The sequence below is a fragment of the Delphinapterus leucas genome, chromosome 21 (assembly GCF_059928025.1).
Source record: "Delphinapterus leucas isolate spDelLeu-1000000601 "Yukka" chromosome 21, BTC_Dleu_Yukka2, whole genome shotgun sequence".
Classification (NCBI taxonomy): Eukaryota; Metazoa; Chordata; class Mammalia; order Artiodactyla; family Monodontidae; genus Delphinapterus; species Delphinapterus leucas.
The window spans coordinates 32,822,127-32,846,949 of record NC_143149.1 but is presented as its reverse complement, the minus strand read 5'-3'; the positions used below and the strand labels follow the sequence as shown (position 1 = coordinate 32,846,949).

The following is a 24,823-nucleotide window of genomic DNA, read 5'->3' as shown; positions in this document are numbered from 1 at the left end:
TGGTTACCATCCTCAAGGAGCTAACAGTAAGTTGGGGAGAGAATTAAGAATCCAAAACAGGGACTTCCCTGACAGTCCAGTGGTTAGGACTCTGCGCTTTCACTGCTGAGGACCCGGGTTCAATCCCTGGTCAGGGAACTAAGACCCCGCCAGCCAAACGGCAAAAAAAAAATAAAAAATTTAAAAAAATTAAAAATAAAAAATCCCAAACAGTAGAGGCTACAAACCCCCTAAGTACAGGAACAGGATTTTTAAAAACAGCTGTATTGAGATAAATTTACAAACCGTAAAGTTCACCCATTTAAGGTGCACAATTCCATAGTTCGAGTACATTTACGGAGTTGTGCAACCATCCTGGTAATCCAGTTTGGAATGTTTTCATCACCCAAAAAGAAACCTTGTACCTGTCGTCAGTCACTCCCCATTCCTGCCCCGCCCCCTGCCCTCAGCAATCATTAATGTATTTTCCATTCTATAGATCTGCCCACAGGAACCGATTTTAACTGTCTCCAGTGCCTGGGGCCCAGCAAAGGGAAGGTGCTGAATAAATGTGAGACTGAACCAGAAACAAAAAAAACCCCACAGGTGGTCCAGGAGGAGAAGGATCCCTGTGCTCGTGTGCCAGGGCCGTGGAGGAGGTGGGAGCAGAGGTAGGATGGCTCCGGGGAAAGGCGTCAGCGGAGCCGAGGTTCTGGAACTTCAGGTTGCAGGAGGGTCAGCCAGGGCTGGTTAAACAGGACTGCTCCACCCCACCCCGAGTTCCTGATCCCAAATCTGCATTTCTGGCAAGTACCCAGAACCCGCCAATGCTGCTGGTCTGGACCAGACTTTAAGACCCCTGACGGCAGAGCCAGGAATCTGCCCCGGAGCAGTGGGTCAGAATGCGGAGGTGGCTTGAAGGCCTGAGAAGGCTCAGGCTTGGACCCCGAGGCAGCAGGAAGCCATGGCTGGTCCCTAAATAACTTGAGGAATAACGATCAAAATGGTCTCCTGTGAAGGCTGATTTGACCAGAGGGGCCTGGAGGCAGCACTAGGGTGGGAAGCAGGGAGGGAAAAGTTCGCTGGAAGGGCTCTGGGGCTCTGCTCCCAGCTCTGCGGCAGGGGTGCAGGTGATGAGTGGGGCAGGGAGAGGCCACGGGAAGGACCAATGACACGCGACTCAGGCGTGGAGGCCAGGGCACGCCCACAGGGACCTGGTTCTACGAGCAGACCGCGACGGGTGGACTAGAGGACAGCAGGGACTGGCCGGCACTTCCAGGTTCCCATCCAGCAACGAGCAACGCGACCTCAGACGAGGAAACCTTAGTCAGCAAGCCAGGAGGAGCTCTGAGAGCAAAACACCCCATCTGTCCCCACAGCGCCCGGCAAAGGGAACAAACATGGAGGAACACGCACAGAACCGCCGACGGGTGACCGACACGTCCCTGACTCCTGCACTGGGCATGGCGAACGGGGACGCACCTCTTCTTGACGGCCTCGGGTAAGCTGTCAGGGGCTGGGCAAGGCTGCGACAGCAGCTGGCTGGGGTGACTCAGGCGGGACGTGTTCATGCTGTCTGGGCTTCCGCTGACGGGACCGCGGACCTTGCTCTAGATGACAAAACCAGGAAGAGAGTCAGCAGTTTTGGAGCAAACAGATGTTTCAAATTTTGCATTCACACCAGGGTATTTTCTTTTTTTCAAGTTTTTTTTTTTTTCTATGTGGACCCTTTCTAAAGTCTATATTGAATTTGTTACAATCTTGTTTCTGTTTTTTATGTTTTAGTTTTTTGGCTGAGAGGCACGTGGGATTTTAGCTCCCTGACCAGGGATCGAACCTGCACCCCCTGCATTGGAAGGTGAAGTCTTTAACCACTGGACTGCCAGGGAAGTCCCAGGCACCACACCAGGGTATTTTCTCATGAGACAACTGGTCACGAGACACAGGCTCTTCCTGGAGAAATAGGTCAACATCGTTATTTGATGGTTTGCATTTCAGTTTAGAAACTGTTTCTGTATCTATAGGTGTGCTTTTTGGTAAAAGTTTCTAGGGGCTTCCCTGGTGGCGCAGTGGTTAAGAATCCGTCTGCCAATGCAGGGGACACGGGTTTGATCCCTGGTCCGGGAAGATCCCACATGCCACAGGGCAACTAAGCCTGTGCGCCACAACTACTGAGCCTGCACTCTAGAGCCCGCAAGCCACAACTACTGAGCCCACGTGCCACAACTACTGAAGCCTGTGCGCCTAGAGCCTGTGCACCGCAACAAAGAGTAGCCCCTGCTTGCTGCAACTAGAGAAAGCCTGCGTGCAGCAACGAAGATCCAACGCAGCCAAAAATAAATAAATCTATTAAAAAAACCAGATTCTAACTACAGAGAGATCTGAGGGCTCTATTTCATTAGTTGGGTCGCTTAACGAACTCCTACAAGGAAATTAGAAGGAAGGTGTGTTTACTCTTTCCAAGTAGAAGACAGACACACAAAGGTCCTAAGTGACTTTCTGTGACTCGCACCATCCGCGGGACAGAAGGAGACTAAGGTGTTCTGACGCCCCAGGCTGCAGTGGCCACTCCACCTTATGCAGCCGTGCTCCCCTGATCCGTGACCAAGTCGCTCTGCTGTCACCTCCTCAACTTCCCTGCAGCCCACACGGCAGCACGGTCTGTCCCACCAGCTCGCTTCCAAGACACAGCTTTTACCCGGCTCTTCTCCCTTCTCTGTCCTGGGCTCTCTTTTGTGCTGAGGGTTCTCTCTGAGCAACACTCAGTGGGATCACAGCTACGCTGAGACGGCGGGCACAGAAAGTGTGGGCTGAGTGCTGCACGGCACAGGCACAGCTCAGGACCCACCAGGCCACACGGGCACGTGCTGCTGGGGCTGCATGCAGATCTCCAAGAACCTGGGCGTGTGACCTCGTCTGGAAAAAGGATCTTTGCAGGTGCAGCTAAGGAGCCTGTGATGAGATCACCCTGGACTATCTGGGTGGGACCTGAATCCAGCGACAAGTGTTTTTACAAGAGATACTCAGAAAAGAGACACAGAGAAGAGGGTCACGTGGAGACAGAGGCAGAGACTGGAGGGATGCTGCCACAAGCCAAGGAGCACCAGGAGCCACGGAAATCGAAGAAGAGGTGAGGAAGGAGGAGTGATTCTCCCCTCCAGCCTCCAGAGGGAGCCTGGCCCCGCGACACCTGGATGGCGGCCTTCTGGCCTCCAGGACCGTGAGAATAACTGTGATAATTTATCACAGCCGCCACCCGCACAATAACACAAGGACACAGGCGCCCACCCCGGCCCTCCGCACTCACACCAAGTCACGGAGCAGAGAAGTGGAAAGGGAGCGGCAGCAGCGGAGCGCTGGGGGTGGCCCTGTGGTGCGTGGGCTGGGGACGGCAGCACAGGGCCCCGCCGAGGGTCACTCACACAAGCAATCTTCAGGAGGTTCCAGAGCTCCTTCTGCCGCTTCTCCTGCAGCCGAACCACAGTCTTCTCGTCCTCGCTCATTAAGCTCACCACCTCCTCCACCTTGGGCAGCAGCTCCAGAGCCTTCTGCTTGCAGACCACAGTCTTACTGTGAAGAACAAACATGACAAGCTCCAGTGGCATGTGGGTCGGAGGAAGCAGGACGCAGCCCCGGCAGTTAAGGCTCCGCTCGGCCGCTGCAGGTGGAGGTCCCGCGGGGCTCAGGTGAGTGGGCGAGGCATCGCACACAGCCCGCCGCCCCTCCTCACTCCACCCCGCCGGAGGGAAGGCAGCCTGATACCTGAGCTGCGTATAGATCACTCGCACTTTCTTCTCAAAACCTTGGATTGCCTGCAGGAGCAGCCGCACCATTTCCTGACTGTCGCCATCAGTTCGCTGGTCTGCAAAGAGGGACGGGGTCGCACGGTCCGCGGGGGGCTGGCCTGGTGCCCAGGTAGCGAGGGACCCGGGAGGTGGCCCACTCACCTCGGGGCTTCTCCCTCAGCCTCCGGTAAAGCTCCCGCGCCTGCTCTTCTCTGAAACACACGAGACAGCAGCTTTGGTCAGCATCGAGCAGAGGTCAACAAGCTCACCTGAAGCGCCGGGGCCAACTCCTGCCGGCAGGACTACTGATTTCTAGAAGCCAGGCGGGCAGCACATCCCGACTGGAGCAAATGATCGTTCCTGGTGATGTTACAGGTGAAACCCATGACAAGGGAAGGCTCGCCTCATTATCAAAACTCAAACACCTCCAAGGTCTAGTGAGAATCTTCAGGACAGGAGTCTCCTCTGAATTCCCTGCCCGCCCGGCTCCTGCCATCAGGACTCTGGGTGCAGTCTGTTGCTGGACCTGAGCCCGGAGAACGCGGCCCCCGAAAACTCAAGCCCAGGAGCAGGCACAGACGCCCTCCCCATGCCCCTAACACAGTGAGACGGGGTGACATTCTCAGGGGTGACTTTTGTTTGAAAACCAGAGGAGAATAAAGGGTTAAATGACTTGAGAAAATATGGACTACAAATAACTAAATTTCTGATGTTCGGCGCCTGGTCCTAAGAATCCTGGTAGAAGTGTCAGAGGACACGGCTGAGCCCCAAGGAGGTAGCTCCTGAGGGGCCCCGAGGCTCACCTGCCCCTCCTGTCTGCTCCCAGGGCTGCAGGTGGGGCTGCTCTGCCTAGGTACCCCCCTGCACCGCCCTCCCCCTCTCCCGGAGCCAAGGCCAAGTTCCTGATCAAGACTCAAATGAAGTTTCCAGATCCCACCTTCTAAGACTTGCCAGGCTCCTCCCCTGTTCTACTTTCTGCTCCTCGGGCCACAGCGAGTGAGGGTGGGCTGGGCGGCCCTGGCATCTAATATGATACTTTGGTCAAGCAAAGGCTCCTGGGACGGCAGCCTCCGTAGTTCACAAGACACCACGGTTATCTGAACTGGTCCCCATAACTGTGAGGTCAGACATCGCTTCTCTATCCTGTGAGGCTCAGAGTGACGGAGGTGTGCCCGTGCTCATCTCTGCATGTGCCGAGATGACCCCCCAGGGGCCGAGCTCCAGGGGGAACGGGCCCACGGGGCTCCACCGGGACCGCACTCGAACCATCCCGACACACACACTCATACCCACACACACAAAGAGAGACACACTCACACGCAGACACATTCCCATACAGGCTCACTCTCACACAACACACACACACATACATATACACACGCACGCGCGCGCGCGCACACACACTCACAGGTCGTCCAGCGTCCCGCCCTGCTTCCAGCCCAGGGGGCTGCGCTGCAGGTCCACGATGTCCGTCTGTAGCGCCATCATCCGCTCCACCAGCTGCTTCACCTCGTTCTCCTGAAGGAAGAGCAGTGCTGAGGCCAAGGACGCAGCGAGAAACTCCTGAGACACGGGGTTCTCAGGGGAGCCCTCCGGCCTCACCGCAGACCCTCAGCTGACCAGCCGGAAGGGACCCGGACTTGGAGCCCTGCAGTCGGATCTGGTGTCGGCCACCTGTCAGCTGTGTGGCCCTCGGGCAGGTTACCTGACCTTGCGCTGCAGTTTCCTCCACCGTAAACTAGGCTCTCAAAGGATTGCGTTAGGGTGAGAGGAGACAGAGCAGGTCGGGGCCTGGCCCGGTCCTGGCGTGGAGAAGTGGCCAGGGCACATTCTCTTCTCCAAATTCATCGATTATCTCAGGGATTACACCCACGAGTGCCAAGACTGGGGGTGCGCTCGTGGCCCTGTGGTTGAACAAGGTACTGCCGATGGACACCCACCTTTAAGGAGGCATATCGGTACTGATTTATAGAAACAGATGTTAAGACACGGAGGTGAAACTCCCTGCCCAAGTTCACAGGGAAAATGGTGACAAAGTCCAGGAAAAAGCCTTGGAGACCACAGTCTTCCATTTGTATGAGGTCTGCCACGTCACACGCTGGCCTCATAATCAACACTTTTCAGTGGCATCTGATTTACACTGTCCTAAGACTTGCCCCTTAGACCCGTTCTTTCCTGGGGATTTCTTGTCCCAAGGAGGTTAGGACAACCTCCGACGAGACAGCGTGCTGCTCCTTCATCCAAGGCCCCTTCTCGTGGAAAGAGGACAATTCACGTCGTAATCCTGACTCCAATTTGTGCAGCTCCCGGACCTGCCACGGCAGGGCCCCCTGCACTGTCCCCCAACCCCTGCCTCTCCCCCTCTTTCCAGCAAGTCCTAGCTGAGCGCAGAGAGCTGGGAGAGGAAAATCTCATTTTCGACATACAAGCTCGACCGAGCACGCAGTGAGAAAGGGGAGGACAGCAGTGAAGAGGCTCGCGCCCTTGGCCGGCCTGGGGACCCCAGGGTGCCTCCTACCCGTCCACAGAGCTCCACGGCCTGCTCCATCTCCCTCCAGGCCAGCAGCAGCTTGTCTGACGCTGAAAAAAAATGGAAGGAAAATAAATTTAAAGCAAAACGAAAACATCCCCAAACCCAAACAGAAAACAAGCGATTCAATGGCAAGGGGACAAAAGACACCTCGGAAAGAAGAAAGGAACGGTCTCTCGAGACCCATCACAAACAGTACACTCACTGATCCCAAACTCTTTCTGCTCACTGTACTTCTCCAGGTCAATCTGGATGCTGGTTTTAAAGAAATCCAGCTTGGCTTTGAGCTGCTGAGACATAGAGGCCATGGAATTCTTCATCTTGGACAGGCAGCTGTTGTTCCGGAGCAGATTCATCCTGCAGGGACCCCGAGAAACAGAACCGTGGGGTGTCTCTGGCCTCCAAGTGCCAGTTCCCGGACAAGAGCAAACCCAGCTCAAACACGACGGCAGGCCCCTGCTGTAACTGGTATAACCGCAACAAGAGCAGCCACCTATAACCGTAACGACAATCTCCTGGCCCTCGGCAATGGGTGAGGTTCTGCTCCCAAACTGGAGTTAGGCCAAGTACCACACGAAGTGACCCAAATCAGCCACAACCCGGGGAAAGAGTCAGCCTGGCCTGGCAGGACGGTCAGGGGAGGGTGGCCGACCCACGCCGCAGCAAGCCCTTCCACGGCCCCAGCACCGCCCGCTGACCACACTGGCCTGGTCGGGTCTGACGGAGCCTCCCTCCGTCCCACCCTTCCAGACCAGCGTTCCCCTGCTCGCTCTCCCAACGGCCACCCCTGGGCCCTCGCCTCTGCCACCGTCCTGCGGCCGGGCCACCGGGCAGCTCTGAGCAAGTGAAGGCGAACCACCGGGCACGTACATGGCGGCGCGCTGGCCCTGCTGCAGGCGGCCGCAGTCCTCCTTCAGGGCCTGGATGCTGTGCCAGACCTGACCCCACACCTTCCTCAGCTGGAAGAACGGGAGGCTCCTCTTGGGCTCTTGCACTGGCCAGAGACACACACGACCGTCAGGGAGCGGCGCCTGCGACGGACCGCCTCCTGCCCACGGAGCTCACAGGCACATCTACACTGCGCCGTTATGTAATGCTCTGCTGCTACACAACCATGCTGGGTGCCGGGCCTGGTTGCCGTCGCAGACATTTTTGTGCCCTGGTAGAGCACAGGCACGTCAAAGGTTACAGATGTACAGAACACCCCGGAAGGCAGACCCAAGGAGTCAGGCAGCAGTGGTTTCCCTGGGGAGCTGGGGAGACGGAGGCGCTTACTGCCTACCGTACAGTCTTTTTGATTTTATGGTATCGTGTGCACGTATCGATTATTAAAATATGAAGACGACTTCAAACATCAAGACAATGGTCACGTGGCTGAATTTCAGTGGCCTGTCTGTCCTCTGTTTAAATGAGATTGACATTAATTGAAGATGGATGTCCTTTCCTCTCTTCACCTGGGCTACTCCTCACGGGTGCAAGTGAGGAAGCCTGCCTGACTGAGGGCCGGAGGGACTCATCTTCTCAGGGGCGACCCCTCCCTCAGTCCAGGGCTCTCCCTCCAGCCTCGTCCCAAGCACTGTAAGTAATTATCTTTTAAAGAGATCACGCTGTTCTTACGGATACAGCTGACGCTTTCAGGCTGGGGCCGTGGGGAGATCTGGGTCTCATAGGCGACCCTATTGTTGTCAAAGAGGAAAACGAGATCCATGTCCAGGGTGCGGCCCTCGTTCAGCTGCAAAGGGACAAGAGCAAAATGAGGCCTCGTGGACCCAGCCCCTCCTTTTCTCAAGCAACAAGGGGGGAGTCTTCAGAGGGTCCCAACAGCACCGTCCTCAGAGAGCAGGTGCCGGGCGCCCACTGAGCCTTTCCTAGGGGCCGCGGCCTCTACTTCCCTTGGCTGTTTCTTTTACACTTATTCCCAAATGCAAACCTCATCTACAACTTATTCTGTTCTGTTTTATTCTCTGCTTGTCTTTATCGTGCAACTTAGATGGTTTGCTTTACTGTCTAGTGACTGTCTCTCCTGCGTTAACTTTCCAGCTCTTTCTGTGCAGCTGTCAGCACGGTTCTGCACACGAGGTGTGTCAAAAATGGTTTTGGTTGACTTGGAAAAATGAAGCATCACTTTGGCAGCAAAGGCAAAAGAAAGGCACTCCCAGTGGTCTGGAAGGAACAGGCGAAGCGTGGGGTGACTCAGGTCTCCTATCAGGTTCACGGGATCTCGCATTCCAACCTCAAAACAGGCAGGCGCCTGCCCTGCGTGGTAACAGACTGCCTGGCACGACGGAGTGGGACGGGATGGGCGATCAGCTCTCCGGGGTCGGGTGGGGCTGGGGCGCCTGCAGGAGGCCGGTCTCACCTTGCCGTCGGAGGCGCACTGAGCGGCGGGCTTGTCGGGGGTCAAGGCCAGACCCGCTTCCTGCAGCAGCTCCTGGTCCTCCTCAGGGATGCCTGTGTCCTGCTGGATCCGGGCCTGCAAGCTAGGCAGACTCTCGTCCTCTGCCACGGGGTAGGTGTGAATGGTGCCCGTGACCATGTTCAAGACGTGAACCAGCTGCAACGCAACCCAGGACAAACCACCTGACACTCCCGCTTGCTGGCCCGGATCCTCTGCTACTCCCCACACCTCCCAGCCTCCCAGAGGCCCGGCCTGGGGAGGAAGGCCAGCGCTGGGCCACACACAGGAGTCTTCCCACTCCTGTCTGTCCACAGCTACGACCTCGCGACCCACAACGGTCAGCAGGGGGTCCCATCATCCTCTCATGTGGAGATGCCCTCGTGGGAGCCTGCGTTTGCCCACTGGTCGGGCAGCCGATGGCTCGCAGCCTTGGGCTAACTTGGCGTAGGCTCACCTTCAAGTTTAAGATGTCGTCCAGGGCCTTGAAGCAGCCATTGGGCCCGTAGACGGGGTCGGTGCCCCTCTGTCGGGGCTGCCACATCAGCATCACCTGCAGCCACTTCTCCAGCCGCTGGGCCAGGACGCTGAGGAGAGGGGGCCGCGTGCGTGTGTGTGCGCGTGTGTGCGCGCGCGTATGGGTCCAGAGCCAGCCTCAGGGCCCCGCGTGGGAACTGAAAGGCGCTCACACCTCACACGCACGTGACCATCACGCGGACGGGGCCAAAGTGATCCCTGAGGATGAACTAACCTGAGGAAAGACGAGCCTTTCCAACAAAACGACTCACTCAGGCGCTCACCCCTCCCGGATCCGCGCCAACACCCTCACATCAGGGCGTCTTGGCAGATGGCTGTGCGAGAACCTCAGGAAGCTTCCTATGTGCTTCCTAGGCCCGCCCCACCTCAGGAGAACCGCCCACACAATCCAGACCCCTCGCTGCCGATTCGCTTTGTCGGTCACCCCGGGGACCCTTCAGGGGGTCCACATGACAAAGTTCTCACTTCTCCTGGCCCGGCGGGGCCCTGCCGGCACCCTCAGAGGCCCTCGCCACGCCAAGAAAGCCCTGCAGAGGCCAGCACCGCTACGAGCTGCCTCTCCTGGGCCCACCCCCACCCCCCATCTTTCCCCATGCCTGTCCTGCACGTCTTTCCAGATTCTTCCAGAAAGTTCCAGCCCACCCAGTCATCCTGCACAGCTAGTCGACTCGGTGCCTCTCTCCCCATCCTCCAAACACTCATGCTCACTGTGCTCCGTGCTCCTCAGCTGTGTGTGGCCGCCTGGCAGCTTTCCTCTGTACTAGCCCCCAATTCTGATAGGATTACCTGACTGCTCATATTCTGGCTCTAAGACCAGACGGCAGTGCCGTTCAAACCGCAAAGGTTTGTTTGTTGACAGTAACACACGATTAGGCTGCAGGCAAAGAGAAATAACGCGTAATCCCCTGGCGGTCAAAGGCTTACGGCTGACCAGAAGGTAAACCCTCTGCAAAACCCAATGTCACGCGAGGTAGAAGCTTCTTGGAGTGATGAAAGGTACAGGTTGCTGTGTGAATTCGGGAAGGAGAAGACTTCTAGATGGGGTCGGGGGGAAGGCGTTCTAAGTTTAACACTGAGATAGACTATGCCAGGTGCCGGCCACAGCAGGATGTCCCGATGTCAGAGCTACCAGGACGTCGGCTCTGACATCCATTTCTAAAACAGGAAGGACACGACGCGGAGGGGAAGGCCTGGGGCCGTACCTGTTGAGGTTGCTCGGGTGGGGTAACGAGCTGGAGAACTTCACGGCTCCGTTCAGGTCCTCACTAACCACAATGTCCATCTCACTCTTCTGCCGGACTTTGGAGTGCCTGCGGACGCAGGGCCTGGTCTGTAACGCTGCTTGTGATGACCTTGCATCACCCAGCAGCCAACAGCCCCTCTACACCGGTAGCCTTCCACTTGACAACTGGACGGGATGCCCCCAGGTCACTAGTCAACCCCTTGGGATGCCGGCCAGTGCGTCTGCGTCCTGCTAGGATGCTTCTCTGAGAGTTTAAGGCCGTCAGTACTGCCCAGTGTGTGTCACTGACCTTCAGGCTTGTACTGCTGATTCCTGGCCTCACCCTGGCTCATCCTTATCTTTCTTCTACTTTTCATCAAACACAAAACTCTCACGTTTTGGTAGAGGATGAAATTAGGACGTGCACACCAAGATCACTGCATGAGGATCCTGTTCACGTGAAACCTGCACGCACCACACACTTCCCTCTTAATGCATGTGGCTAAGCGTTACTTCTGATGGTGAATGAACAGTTATACTTCCCAACTTAGAGACCCTTCTGATGTATCTGAAATAGTATTTGAAGGAAGCAAATTTTTAAACTGGTTTCAAATCTTCTCGGTGACAAGGGTGATGACGTAAGTCTGAATAATGCTTCACAGATAACCAAGCACTGACTGTGAACATGCCCTTCTCTGCCCGATGACCTCATGTGGTAGACGGTTTTCAGCCACCCATTCAGCGGTAAGGAAGTGAAGATCAGGTGACCTGCCCAAGGTCACACCACCGGGGCCTCAGATCCAAAGTCTGGTGCTCCTTCTACTCTGTCTAAATGTCTACATCCTTCCTTTTCAAAAACACGTAAGAAATTCAAATGCAAAATGCTTTAGCCCTGAAGCCTCACTGGCGAGGGGTGAACCGGACCATGTGGAACACACGTAGCCTGGAAGAGATGGGGTCCAGCTGGAACCTGCCTGCTCTACGTCAGGCTGTCATTACACACAATGGGATGGTCCTCTGACAGAAACTCGGTCTGTCAACGGGAAACCATACAGATAAAGAAAAGGACACAGTAAGTGAAATGCTCACTGCTTAGGCCGGTCCTAAAATGTACTTCACAGTAGCTCAGTGACAGGATAATAAAGCTCAAATTGCATTTGTCCTGAAATTAATATCTACCTGCCATCTGAGATGAGAGTGAAATTGCTAAAGCTGCCTGAGGCATTACAAGGCAGACAAGACAGACACGTCTCACAGCTACTAGGTTTCAGAGATGTCCACCTGCAAGTGGTCACCCAGCCTCCCGGCTCCATACAGGAGGCTGGCTCTGCAGACAAAAAACTTACTATGAAGATGCCAGGCCATTAGAGATAGCTTCAAATAGCATTTCTTCTTCTAGTTCTAATGGACTTTAACTCATCTTGTTATAAATAATGGAAATGCTCGACATTTGAACTGAAAAAAATGCAGTAATTCCTTGGTTAGTTAAAAACACTATAGATGTACAGACATTTAAAGTTTTTGTCATGATGGTTACATGATAAGGTGTGACTCTAATGTAATGAGCTAATTCAACACTCCAGAACCCAGCTCAGGAGCGCTGCCTCTTCTAAAGTCAGTCCCCACAGGAGGGCACTCTCTGCCACGTCACCAGGCTCCTCAGGAGCTGGGACCATGCCTGGTTCATCTCTTCCAGTGTCTGGCATGTGAACGGTGACTGAACTGGACCGCGTCACACAAAACTACTCTTCTGGAACTGATTTCAAAGGCTACATCTTAGTCTTATAAATAAACAATCTCATGATGTAAGTACCTGTCCTTTGAAAAAGTCAATGTTTTCGCTACTTCCAGAAAGATACTGAGAAACGTGACAACAGCCAGTGTGGACCCACAAAGGGGCAGCTTCGTACGTTCCTGGTGGAAACGTTATTTATACAAACTTTCTGTGGAGCAATTTGTTAGTGCACATGGAAGACCTTTAAAATGCAGATAATCTTTGATCTGTTGATCCCATTGCTAGGAATTTATCCCAGGGAAATAACTGCGGACATACAAGGATTTCCCTACAATGATGTTATGCTTGGTGTTATTTTAAGAAGTAAAAATTATAAACCACTGATTCTTCCAGTAATGGGGAACAGGTTAAACCAACTACAGTGGAACAGCAAACAGATGTGACAGAGAACATGGAAAAACAGAAAGCATTTTCTGTAGCAAGTTTGAAAGGCAGGTTCTGTGAGAGTATGTAGGGTAACCTACTTTGTTTTTTAAATAAACACAGGCACAATGAAGAATCTGGAGACAAAGAGATATGTTCACAGCAGTTGGAGGAAATTCTCAGTGTAAAAATCCTGGAAGAGCACGTACAGGGCAGTGTGCATATTACACTGTCACTGAGGTAAAATGGGGCGGCATACATAAATGAGTTAACAAACAGGTACATGCCCATTTGCTTGTACACGTACAAGACATCCTCAGAGGTGGACCCAAGATCAAAAGGACCAAATGCCTGTGGGGAGGAACCATGACTTTTCACTTTTATACTCTGAAGTTTGAACCACATGAACTTACCACTGCTCCAAAAAATAAAAACTGGAGATAAAAAAATAATGTTGAACAACAGTAGCATCATTCCAATTAGTGTGTGGTCTCTCAAGGAATCATTTTGAATGAATCCTAACTGATTTAGGGGGATGTTAGTTTTTAAATGATGCATTTCAGTAATGGTTAACTTTTATGTATGCAATGAACCACACGTTAGTATTATAATCAGAAAAGAAGTTTCAAAATATACAGTAATTTTTAAAAACTTAATTGTATCCTTTGACTTTTTTTATTAGAAAATCTCTTTTTGGAAATGTATTCAGTTCACATTTTAAGCCACTTTTTGACGTTTTTAGAAACAGTAAAATTTGTCAACAATAAATTTTCATGTAAATACAGCTCACAGTTTGTCGTGTGAACACGCTGTTTGTTTACCAATGCACAGCGTTTTCAGTGTAAGTGCACTACACACACACTCCGTAAACACAGTGACCTCCCGCCCTGCACAGCGCACTCATTTACACAGTACTGGATTTAAAGCTGTTAAGGTTCAGAATCCAGGTTGACACTTAACAACCTTCCATCTTTCCAGGCTTTTGGAGCTCAGACTGCCCACGTGCCAGGTCTTAACGGGACTTCCTCTGGGTGAGAGGTCACAGGTGTCTCAGGCCCAGCCTGGGGCGCCCAGTGAGACAGCACAGGTGAGGTGACATCTGACAAAGACAGGGGCACACTCCCCGCTTTGGGCGGCCGGCCCGCCCCAAGCCCTCACTCACCACTGCACGGGCTGCCAGTTGGGCAGGAAGGGCCGGAAGCCCGTGATACACTCGAAGGCCAAGGTGCCGAAGCTCCAGTAGTCCACAGTCACCGTGTACTTCTGCTGCTCTAGCAGCTCAGGGGCCTGTGGTGACAATGTGGGGACATACCTGAGCTGCTCCCCATCCGAGGGTTTACCACAGAGGGGGGCACCCAGCCTCTTATCGTGCCCCATGCTCCCTGGGCCCCGCTCCAGGTGAGGAGGTGACCACGTGTTCAGCAGGTGGTTCCTAACATCTCTCTGGACCTCATTCAGTCCCGGTGCTGAAACAAGGGCCTGGGGGTATTTTAGGTGAACCGGAGTGCAGCGTGTATCCTTTTCCCAGCACTGTGCAGGGAGGGGAAGACAGGGCACGGACAACAAAGGAAAGTGATCCCGGCCATGCATGCCAGCTGGTCCCCTAAAGTGGGGAGGTCCACAGCATGCGGTCGGACAGCGGGATGGATTGTTGCAGTCAGGTAGGAAAGGCCAGATGCATGGCCGCTGCCCAAGCAGAGAGGCTGGGACAACCAAGGAAAGCTTCCCAGCACAGGTGGGACGGGACCGGATCAGAGTGCCTCAGGGCAGACAGCCCAGAAAGGACCATGACAAGCGAAGGTGTGGAGGCAGGACTGAGCACAGGCTGGCTGGAGGCATGACACTCATGAAGGACCACGGAGTCCAAACCAAGAGGAAAAACGTGGGGACGCACAGGTCAGCCTCTGTGTCTGGTTATGGACAGAAGTTTTAGGTCCGCAAGTGAACAATTTGGCCGAGCATCCTTGTCAGAGCCTGGGGTCCTCACTAACTGCTGCTGAGCTGACGAGGGGTCCAGAGGACACCGGGCAGGACCCACAGGGTCACGTTTTGTGGACACACGTGCTGAGTCACAGCCCCAAGTCCCCGCTCTGAATCCTCTACTCCCCAGGGCAGGTGATAAACCGGCAGTCCACTGCCTGGTTGGGGGGTTAGTGGGAAGTATGGATACGCTCAAAAGGACCTCAATAATTGCTTTCTCTCTTTCTGTATAAGAACCACGTAGGATAATTAAGCTCGTCGAGCCCAGTGGCTTTCAACCTGTTTTTGTTTTTCTTTTTTAAATTGTAGACTCCTTTAATCAACATGTACTGGTTACCATCTGCAAACAATCTATTACCAAGTTCTGCTGGGTCTCTTCCAGGCATTTCTTGAACCATCCTCTACATCCTCAAGGCCCTCCACCAGCTCGGACCAGCTCAGTACAACAGCCTCCTTACCACTCACCCACTACCTGCAATTCACCCTCCACGCTGTACCAAGCATGGTCTCTTCAAAAGGTAAACCCAATCCCTCTCACACTTAAAAACCTTCCACGTCTCTCCAGAGGTTTCAGGATAAAGTTTAAAATCTCTAACCCAGCCAACAAGGCTTTGAATAATCTGTCCTCTACCTCCCTCTCCAGCCTCAACTCGAGATACCCTCTTCCTTCTTCTCTGGCTCCTGCCACACCTTCTGGTCTCCCATGTCCTATCCCTTTGCCTGGAACTTCCTCTCTCTCCCCCTCCCCCAGTCCCCCTTTCCCCCACTCATCCTTCAGGTCCCAGACCAGGCTAGGTCTTCCTAAAATATATTCTCATAACACCCTGAACTTTCCCTTTGCAGTATTTATCACAATTGTAATTTCTTCATTATTTGTGTATCAGGGTGATGCCTGCTTTCCTCCTAAACTCTAAAACTACACTTGACCGATATTTCTTGGATGAATGAGTGACTCAAATAGAACCGCAGTATTAAGACCAAATAACAAAAAGAAAGGGTGGGAGCTCAAAGCTCAGCCCTCTCTCCTCCATGGCCCCTGAGATGCTGCGTGGAAACTGAGGCCCCTACAGACCAGCAAGAACCTGGTTTAAACTCTTTGTCCTCAGACAAAATACTGCAGCATGAGAGGTTATGGGACTCGTGCGAGGGCCCGGGAGCAGAGCCCTTTTGATATGAGAAGACGACCACATCCCTCCATAAGGCCTCTGCTAGCAAAACGTGCTGACTTGAATGGATTATGAGTCTGACCTCATACAACAGTTCCTAGGCACCCAGGAAACATCCAAGAGCCGGCAAACTTAGATGGCAGAAGGCAAGGATGGAGGAAGAGCCCCACAGACACAGCCATCGGACAGAAACTGACACACAAACATGGAAACCCCGTCTCTTACCAGGTACTGCAGGGTCCCCACAAAGGAAGTGCACAGACTTCCCTGGTCCAGCTCCTTGGCATATCCTAGGTCAATAATTTTGTGTATTAACTGAAAAAAAAAGGGAGGAGAAACCTGACGGTTATGAGAGTATACTGTCCTTCAAGAATTCTGGATGTCTCTGTTAGAGCAGAGGATATTTCTGAATTTCCAATCCTAAGACCCTACGTTCCAAAGGACCACCAAATACACAGGAGAATGCCCTAGACACGGTAGCTTTAGGCAAAAGAAAACAATGTAAAAACGCCAGGCACATGTTCTCCCTTGCTCTGCGACCAACTGCCAGAGGAAGGTCAAAATTAGCAGACCACGCAGCAGCCCTCAGGACTGCTAAACCTAGACGCAAAGGACCAGGCCAGCTCCTTCCCAGTAAATACCTTTAGTTCTCAAATCTTAGAACTGACAGGAATGAGCGTGAACTGGGCCAAAGGTGAGAGCTAGGACAGGCGTGGGTCACACCTAGGATGCTGGAGGAAGCTGCGTGGAAGAGATCAGACAGTCTGTGAGCTGAGTGACTGCATCCCACTCAGCTGGGCCCCTGCCCGTCACCCAGCTGAACAAACAAGGCCAGGAAGAGCACAGGGCCAAGCCCTGCGGGGAGGTTACCCCACACCCGAGCAGGGGGCCCCGGAAAAGGTCCCTGAGAGCTCTGGGGAAACTGCAGGCTGGACCAGGCCCCATGGGCAGGTGCCAGCTCCAAATGCCTCCTCTCAGCCACGTCCAGAACCAACTCATAGATGGACTCCCTGTCAGCTTCAAAAGCTGAGGCTCTCAAACAGATGGAAAACAGAAAGTCCATTTCCAAGAAGTGCAAGTCCCAAAGGCTGGGGGTGTCAGCTAGAAGACAAACATTATTTTACTTATCAGATTCCTGCAACTTGGATGACTAACAATGTGGTCCATTCAAACCTGCCTCAATCTGCAAGCGAGAACTTTTCCGCGGAATTTCGTTTCAAATCAAAAAGCATTTCCAGAGAATCAAAGCAAATATGTGAGCAAAGAAACGCAAACACACAAAGCGGGTTCCTCCCCCGCCCAGCTGCCACCCGCCCTCCCCAGGCCCTGGAGGGTCACTCACTCTCTGTTCCCCTTGCTGCAGGACAATGTTTTCTGGCTTTAGATCCCGATGGATGATCCTGTTTTCGTGAAGGTATCTAAGTGCAGAGGCTGACAGGGTGGAAAGGGGAGTGAGTTTTCGTTAAGCCTGGACAATGCTTTTCACTTGGAATCGCCTACCCAGTGAAAGATGATTACCGCGTGCCCCCGACACACACCCTGACTTGGTGCAGGGGATCACAGTGGAGGGACGGGGACCGGCAGACACCCCTCCGGTGAAGGGAAGGGGACCCGACTACGTGAGCAGAACTTGGACCAGCACCAGAATCTGCCTCGTTCACGCAAAGAACTCTGAGCCTTCCACCCACGAGGTCACCAACTCCAGTCTTGAGCAGCGGTTCTCAAACTGCACTGCCTGGACCTGCAGCATGCAGACTTGTTAGAAATGCAAAACCCTTGGGTCCCAATCCAGACGAAGTGAATCAGAAACCTGGGGGTTACCCCACAATCTGTGTTTTACCAAGCCCTCCAGGTGATGCTGATAAAGATTGAGAAGGGGAACTTCTCTGGTCTAGAGGCTCAAAAAAAATCTAAATTCTGCTGGGCAGGTAAGGGAGAAGGGCCCTCTGGGCAGAGAGCACTTGGTCATCTGCTGTAGAGTCCGCAGGGCAGAGATGGCTCCAAGGAGGAAGTGGGGGGCTCTGGAAGGAGAGAATGGGGGCACCTTCAACACATCTGACAGTCCAACGTGTGCCTGTTATGCGCCCCGTTCTCTGCTGGGTTCTGAGGGACATAAAATCAGGGAGGGCATGGTCCCCAACTTTAAAGGGCTCAGAATCTAGCTGGCAAGGAAGGAGCCTGCACAAGCTGGCTGTGAAGTCACTTGATACCACAGCTTCTGCCGTGAAGAGCAAACATGACTATGCGACTGACCCAGGATGGCCAAGGCTACGACTCCAAGCAGGACGTGATTTTTACCCCTAAGAGAGGTTTAATAACTTCAACAGAAGTCCTAACAACCTGTACTACAAAAGAAAAAATTGAAGAAGTATTGGAAAGAGATAAAATTACCTTTAATTGGAAATGATCTGACTCTATGCCAGGAAGACTCAATAGACTAAAAACTGGGAAAAATTTAGTAAGTTGTCTGGAGGCAAAACAAGTATATACAAATCAATAGTTTTTCTCCCTGTCATAGATCCAGTTGAAAGGAAAAAGAAAATAAAATCCCATTCACATTAGCAACAAAAATTCTAAAACACCACAGGATAAATTTAGCAAAAAAAGTAGTGTCATGTGAGGAAAACTATATGGCATAAAGAAAAGCAATACAAATAACATAAAGAGGTTTTAAAAATTCATGGCAACTATGGAAAAGAGTATGGAGGCTCCTTAAAAACCTAAAAATAGAGTTACCATATGATCCAGCAGTCCCACTCCTGGGCACTTACCCGGAAAAGACAAAAACTCTAATTCAAAAAGATTCATGCACTCCAGGGGACTTCCATGGTGGCACAGTGTTTAAGACTCCATGCTCCCAATGCAGGGGGCCCGGGTTCGATCCCTGGTCAGAGAACTAGATCCCACGTGCATGCTGCAACTAAGAGTTCACATGCCACGACTAAGGAGCCGGCGAGCCACAACTAGAGTCCACCTGCTGCAACTAAGACCCGGTGCAACCAAATAAATTAAAAAACAAACAAAAAGATACATGCACCCCAATGTTCACAGCAGCACTATATACAATAGCCAAGACATGGAAGTGACCTAAGTGTCCATTGACAGACGAATGGATAAAGAAGATGTGGTACATATATACAATGAATACTACTCAGACATAGAAAAGAATGAAATAACACCATTTGCAACCACATGGATGGAACTGCAGCTACATGGATGGAAACAGAGATTATCACAGTAAGTGAAATAAGTACAAAGGTAAAGAGAAAGATAAATATCATATGATATCACTTATATGTAGAATGTAAAAACTTATTTACAAAACAGAAATTGACTCACAGACATGGAAAAGAAATGGTTACCAAAGGGAAAGGCGGGGGGGGATAAATAGGAGGCTGGGATTAATAGATACACACTACTATATATAAAACAGATAAACAACACGGACCTACTGTATAGCACTGGGAACTCTATTCAGTATCCTGTAATAAACTACAGTGAAAAAGAATCTAGAAAAGAATGTGTGTGTGTGTGTGTGTATACACACACACACACACACGTATGTATAACTGAATCACTTTGCTGTACACTTGAAATACTGTAAATCAACTACACTTCAATTAAAAAAAAAGAAAGAAAGCTTTATGGCGAAAGACACTATACACAAAGCAAAAGACCAAAAAAAGGGAAAAAAATATCTGCGGCACATATGCCAAAAAGCATATATTACCTATCAGACAAAAGCTACTACAAATCAATGCAAAAGCAACCCAGATGTTAGGGTAGCAAGAAAACTTCTGTTTTTCCTTTCTTGAACCTCTATTTTTCAAAATCATAATGTTATGTTACTTTTCTAATAAAAAAATACATAGCTTTTTACTTTAAAGGAACATAAAAAAACAAAGAGGTGGGTTAGATAGGTGGCTCCAAAGTTTTTGGATTCAGACCAGTAGAACTAAGAATAAAAACTGAGGATGGGGTCCAAGAGAAGATTACTATATTTCTATTCTGTGAGGTTAAGTTCATCTAAAAATAATAAATATTATCTACTATCACCGTAATTTAGTAATTAATAATGTAAAAAAGGAAAGACCATTTTAACACATACACACAAAGAAAGCAATCCAGTAGAAAAAAGGGCAAAGAACAAGTGAAGCGGTAACTTACAGGAGTAGAAATGAAACGCAAACCGTGAACAATTATGCAATTATGCACAAAGTCGCTCAAGCTTACTGGCCGTCCACAAAGTGCACATTAAAGCAACACTGAGGGACTTCCTTGGTGGTGCAGTGGTTAAGAATCTGCCTGCCAATGCAGGGGACACGGGTTTGATCCCTGGCCTGGGAAGATCCCAAATGCCGCGGAGCAACTAAGCCCGTGCGCCACAACTACTGGGCCTGCGCTCTAGAGCCTGCGAACCACAACTACTGAGCACACGGGCAACAACTACTGGAGCCCATGCTCCTAACAAGAGAAGCCCCTGCTCGCTGCAACTAGAGAAAGCCTGTGCACAGCAACGAAGACCCAACGCAGCCAAAAAAAAATACGTTAAAAAAAAAAGCCACAACGAAATGCCTTTCACCTCTTCAGCTGGCAGGAATTTTAGATGAGAGATAGAAGGCACTCCCTACGTTGCTGGAAGGAGTAATAACTGCTGTGCAATTGGGGGAAAGAAATATGGCAAAAGCTATTAAATTTTAAGACATACGTATCATTTGACCCTTCATTTCCGCCTCTGGTAATCCAGCTTACAAAATCAAAAGCACTGTCACATACAAATACGGATGTGGACTGCACAGTGTGGAGTGAAATAATTAGAAACTAATGGAAAGTCATCAGGGAACGGCTGAACAAATTATGGGAAATCCATAATATAACAGGCAATTATTAAAAATTATTTAGGTTTATATTACCCAACTCAGAGGGATGTCAATGATGTAATGGTATGAACCTTTTTTTTATTAGGAAAAAAAAAAAGGTAAAAAGCAAAAGTGATCACAACACTAAGAGAGGTTTACTAATGGGTCCTCGGCCAGGGCACAGCAGGGAGGGGGGTAAGAGAGAAGTCCTCTGCAGAAACCAACGGATCAGATATGCTGATTAAAGACTTTCATGCTGAATGTTTCCTGAAAACACTGGAGAAAGTCTAACTGAGAGTTAAACACCCAACTTCAGGGACTTCCCTGGTGGCTCAGTGGTTAAGAATCTGTCTGCCAATGCAGGGGACACAGGTTCGATCCCTGGTCCGGGAAGATCCCACATGTGTGAAGCAACTAAGCCCGTGCGCCACAACTACTGAGCCTGTGTTCTAGAGCCTGTGAGCCACAACTACTGAGCCCGCGTGCCACAACTACTGAAGCCCACGTGCCTGTAGCCCGTGCTCTGCAACATGAGAAGCCCGCACACCACAACGAAGAGTAGCCCTTGCTCTTCGCAACTAGAGAAAGCCCGCGTGCAGCAACAAAGGCCTAATGCAGCCAAAAATAAATAAAATAAATAAATTTATTTTAAAAATAAATAGATAAACACCCAGCTTCCATCTTCTCGGGGATGTTCCATCCGCACATTAAGTCAAATCGCAAAACCGCTCCTTAAATCTGCCCCTTTTTCTTTTTTTTTAAAATAAATTTATTTATTTGTTTTGGCTGCATTGGGTCTTCGCTGCTACGCGCAGGCTCTTCTAGTTGCAGTGAGCGGGGCCCACTCTCCGTTGTGGTGCACGGGCCTCTCATTGAGGTGGCCTCTCTTGTTACGAAGCACAGGCTCCAGGCATGCCGGCCTCAGTAGTTGTGGCACGTGGGCCCAGTTACTCCGTGGCATGTGGGATCCCTCCGGACCAGGGCTCAAACCTATGTCCCCCGTATTGGCAGGCAGACTCCCAACCACTGTGCCACCAGGGAAGTCCCTAAATCTGCCCTTTTAAACCCAGCCTTTGACCATAGAGTTTCAACATTTCACACCTGTTCCTTCTTTTCTTTTCTTTCATAACTGGGTACAGTGATTGGCTTAGGTCCAACAAACGTCCAAATGAAGGAACACACTCGCTGCTTTCAAAGTGTGCCTCACCAAATCCCCCCAAACATTGTTCTCGGTTACAGTAACTTTTAAAAGACATGCTTCTTATCAGCACTTTCATTTTTATTTTACTAATCTTTATTAAAGAACCAAAGCAACGTGTAATAACAAGTACTAATAATTGCACAGACACGACATTGCACACAGGGATGCTGCTACTGCTGCGTGTGAACGAGTGGCCAGCGGAAGCACCGTGTGGGGAGACCGGGCATGCCTGCTCAGTGACTGAGTCACAAAGGCCTGCTTGGGTATGTGACACAGTGTCAGGGTGTAATACATAAAGGCGTGGGTCAGTTTGTTCAAGAGCAGGATATATGAACATTGAAACTCACTGTATTCAGAGCAAGTAGAAACACAGACTAAGGCAAGGCCTCTGAAGTTAGATGTGAACCTCTCAGAGCCAGTGACACGGGGCACAAGCAGGGGAGGTGTCCCAAGAAGCTCCCAGGGAGGGCAATCAGATCACACGGAGAGCGCTGCTCTCGACACTACAAAGACTGAGAGTTGTCACCAGGTCTTTAGGGAGGACAGAGGGCAAGCTGGTGACCAAGCCAGTGATCACTATTAACAGCTGTCTATCGTTATGCTTAAGCAACTGTACATGACAAACTTGAATCCTCATTTCGGGGGAGTCATTTATTCTCAAATGCTTTTTTGTCAACTTAATAAAGCCCGGAATTTAAAAATCCTATAGGTGTTGTTATACACGGTTTCTTGGACCGAGTGAAATGGTCAAAACCTTGATGGGCAGGAGCTCTTAGACAGCTCCCCTTACAGGATCAGTCCTTAAAAGGCTTAGTTCAGTCTGACGGTGCCTTGTTTTACACAACGGTACCTCAGGAGAGTGTCATGAATTGTAATTGTCTCAAGCCAAGAGAATCTAAATTTGATTTCAGTTGGATGGAACGTAAGAATCTGAGATGATGAACAACACCTTTGTGTCTGAAAGTTTCTTAAAAATCGAAGACCCTAACAATAGAGGTACTACAAGTGTATAGAAATGGAAAAGCACACCACAAAGCAGAAAAGCCTGCAGGTTAATTTCTCATGTTCCAGTGATAGAAAAGTGTTGCCAAGCAGTACTCCGTGTGAACTTTTTTACACCACGCAGTGGCATTTCCTAGGACAGATGCTGCTCGGAGGGGTCCATATCTGCCCCCTCCTGCTGTCCTTGTCAGGAACAGCACCCAGGTCTGGACCCCAGCTTTCGCTCAGCTGAAGAGGGAGACACAGACATTATAACTGAAGACGGTGGCACTCCTGGAGTTCTTACTGATGAGCCAGAATCCCAAACCACACTCCACAAATTAGGGAACAGACAGGACCAGCTAGACTCCCGTGTCGAGAAACAGCTGTGTAAGGATCGTGTCCATGAAGCCTAGTGACCATACCCTGAACTGAAAGAGATTACTAAGCTCTCTTGAGAATATTGTTGCTCAGGATACAGTCCTGAGCAACGATGGAAAAATGGAAAGATAAATGGACCAGAGAGCTGACGCAGAGATTAGAAGGGAAAGAAAAGACAATTACCAGTTGGTAATTGAGTCACCAGTCTGAGTCAGCAGTGCGGGAGAAGGGCAAGAGGACATTCGTTCACACAGTAAAAACTGGCCGCATGCCTACTATGTGCCAGTCGCTTTGGTGTCACTGGGCTTTCCAAGCAAAACAGGCTGGAAGGCCAAGTGCAGACATGTGGAGATTTAGTCCAGCTAATGGTTTCTTGGCTAAAAGAGCCCCTATGCCTCATCGGCAAGGCAGCCACACCAAGTGCTGAGAGAAAAGTGCAAAATCTTCTCTCATTCATTCAACCATCCTCAGGAAGTATCTTCACACATAAGTGTGCCAGGTGTCATCAAAAATGTGCCACTGGATCGAACCGTTTTCTTCACTTACTGCACAGTCTGGTCGATGGGCCCCAAACCCAGAAGTCAGTCCTTACTGTCAAGGACAGGCAGAGGTCACATAACAATAGCAGGGAAACCAAGTCCTGAGTGGAGGAGGCCACGAGGGCACAGGAATCCCGAAAGCGAGACCCACTGTGCTCGCCAGGCCAGGGCGCTCCCCACGGAGTGTCAGGTTGAGGAGTGTCAGGTTGAAAGCGCAGGGTGGTGGGGAGGGGCCGGAGCGCATTCTAAAAAGGAGCGTGTGGACAAAGGCTCGCAGGGGGATGGAAAAGTGGGTCTTGAAGTTGGCTAGAGGGGATCAGGAGAGATGGGAGGCTATGAGGTTTGGTCTTGATCTAGTGGTGGATTATGACGAAAGCATCCTTTCAGAAGCTTGAAAGATGGGTTAGTAAAATGGGAGTAAGGACTCCAGGTAAGTGATGTGCTGCGACACTGAATGAGCAGAGGTGGTGGGAACAGAAAGGGAAAGTGCGATGCTCAGCACGAAGGAAAGGATGGAGACTTTTTTTTTTTGCGGTACGTGGGCCTCTCACCGCTGTGGCCCCTCCCGTTGCAGAGCACAGGATCTGGACGCGCAGGCTCAGCAGCCATGGCTCACGGGCCCAGCCGCTCCGCGGCATGTGGGATCTTCCCGGACCGGGGCACGAACCCGTGTCCCCTGCATCAGCAGGCGGCCTCTCAACCGCTGCGCCACCAGGGAAGCCCTGGATGGAGACTGTTTAAATGGGATGGTGAGGACCAGGAAGAGGGCAGGTTGTAGGAAGAGACGAGATTCGAGGTCGGCAGCCGTGTCGGGTAGCTGGCAGAAAGACAGGGCCAGTGACCCAACAGAGAGGACGTCAGGAAGGGATCGGCTTTAAGGAAAACGTCTAGGACTTCAATTTGGAAGTGACTTGGGTAGAAATGTTGTGTAGACGTGGATATGGAGCTGAGGGTGGAGGTCAGCGTTCAATGTCCTGACTTTGGAAAAGATTTGGTGGATAAAGATATCGTGAGAATGGCCCGGCACACAGAATACTAGTGGAAGTGGCGGGCGGTCACCCAGGCGCAGAGAGGGACACACAGGCTGGGGCAGGAACAGACACAGCACCA

General features: G+C 51.2%; 1 protein-coding gene and 1 long non-coding RNA gene across 18 annotated transcripts in view; one reads left to right on the top strand and one right to left on the bottom strand.

The window, feature by feature from the left end:
- IKBKB (inhibitor of nuclear factor kappa B kinase subunit beta) overlaps window positions 1-24,823 on the bottom strand; it is a 61,474-nt gene that overhangs the window by 17,605 nt on the left and 19,046 nt on the right. For 13 of the 16 annotated variants that reach the window (XR_016391182.1, XM_089903798.1, XM_089903797.1 and 10 more), the window contains 15 exons: window positions 17,095-17,183; window positions 15,978-16,067; window positions 13,769-13,893; window positions 10,429-10,536; window positions 9,147-9,276; window positions 8,654-8,848; window positions 7,912-8,026; window positions 7,165-7,288; window positions 6,500-6,651; window positions 6,283-6,344; window positions 5,173-5,282; window positions 3,927-3,976; window positions 3,742-3,841; window positions 3,402-3,549; window positions 1,396-1,589 (listed from right to left, as the gene is read on the bottom strand). Coding sequence is in view for 14 of the 16 variants with exons in the window: in XM_089903798.1 (XP_089759924.1) it covers window positions 1,396-1,589; window positions 3,402-3,549; window positions 3,742-3,841; window positions 3,927-3,976; window positions 5,173-5,282; window positions 6,283-6,344; window positions 6,500-6,651; window positions 7,165-7,288; window positions 7,912-8,026; window positions 8,654-8,848; window positions 9,147-9,276; window positions 10,429-10,536; window positions 13,769-13,893; window positions 15,978-16,067; window positions 17,095-17,183 (1,792 nt within the window). In the remaining 2 variants the exon portion in view is untranslated. Of the gene's footprint in view, window positions 1-1,096; window positions 1,590-3,401; window positions 3,550-3,741; window positions 3,842-3,926; window positions 3,977-5,172; window positions 5,283-6,282; window positions 6,345-6,499; window positions 6,652-7,164; window positions 7,289-7,911; window positions 8,027-8,653; window positions 8,849-9,146; window positions 9,277-10,428; window positions 10,537-13,768; window positions 13,894-15,977; window positions 16,068-17,094; window positions 17,184-24,823 lie in introns of those variants that run through there. The other 3 variants (XR_016391183.1, XM_022571322.3, XM_089903790.1) reach the window with 2 other exon arrangements.
- LOC149744457 (uncharacterized) lies at window positions 1,392-23,727 on the top strand. Of its 2 annotated transcripts, none has more exons than XR_016391184.1 (3): window positions 1,392-1,480; window positions 1,765-15,104; window positions 15,471-23,727. It is a non-coding gene; the product is annotated as an uncharacterized LOC149744457 (long non-coding RNA). The 2 variants fall into 2 exon arrangements; XR_016391185.1 differs by having other exon boundaries at window positions 1,765-13,693; window positions 14,896-23,726.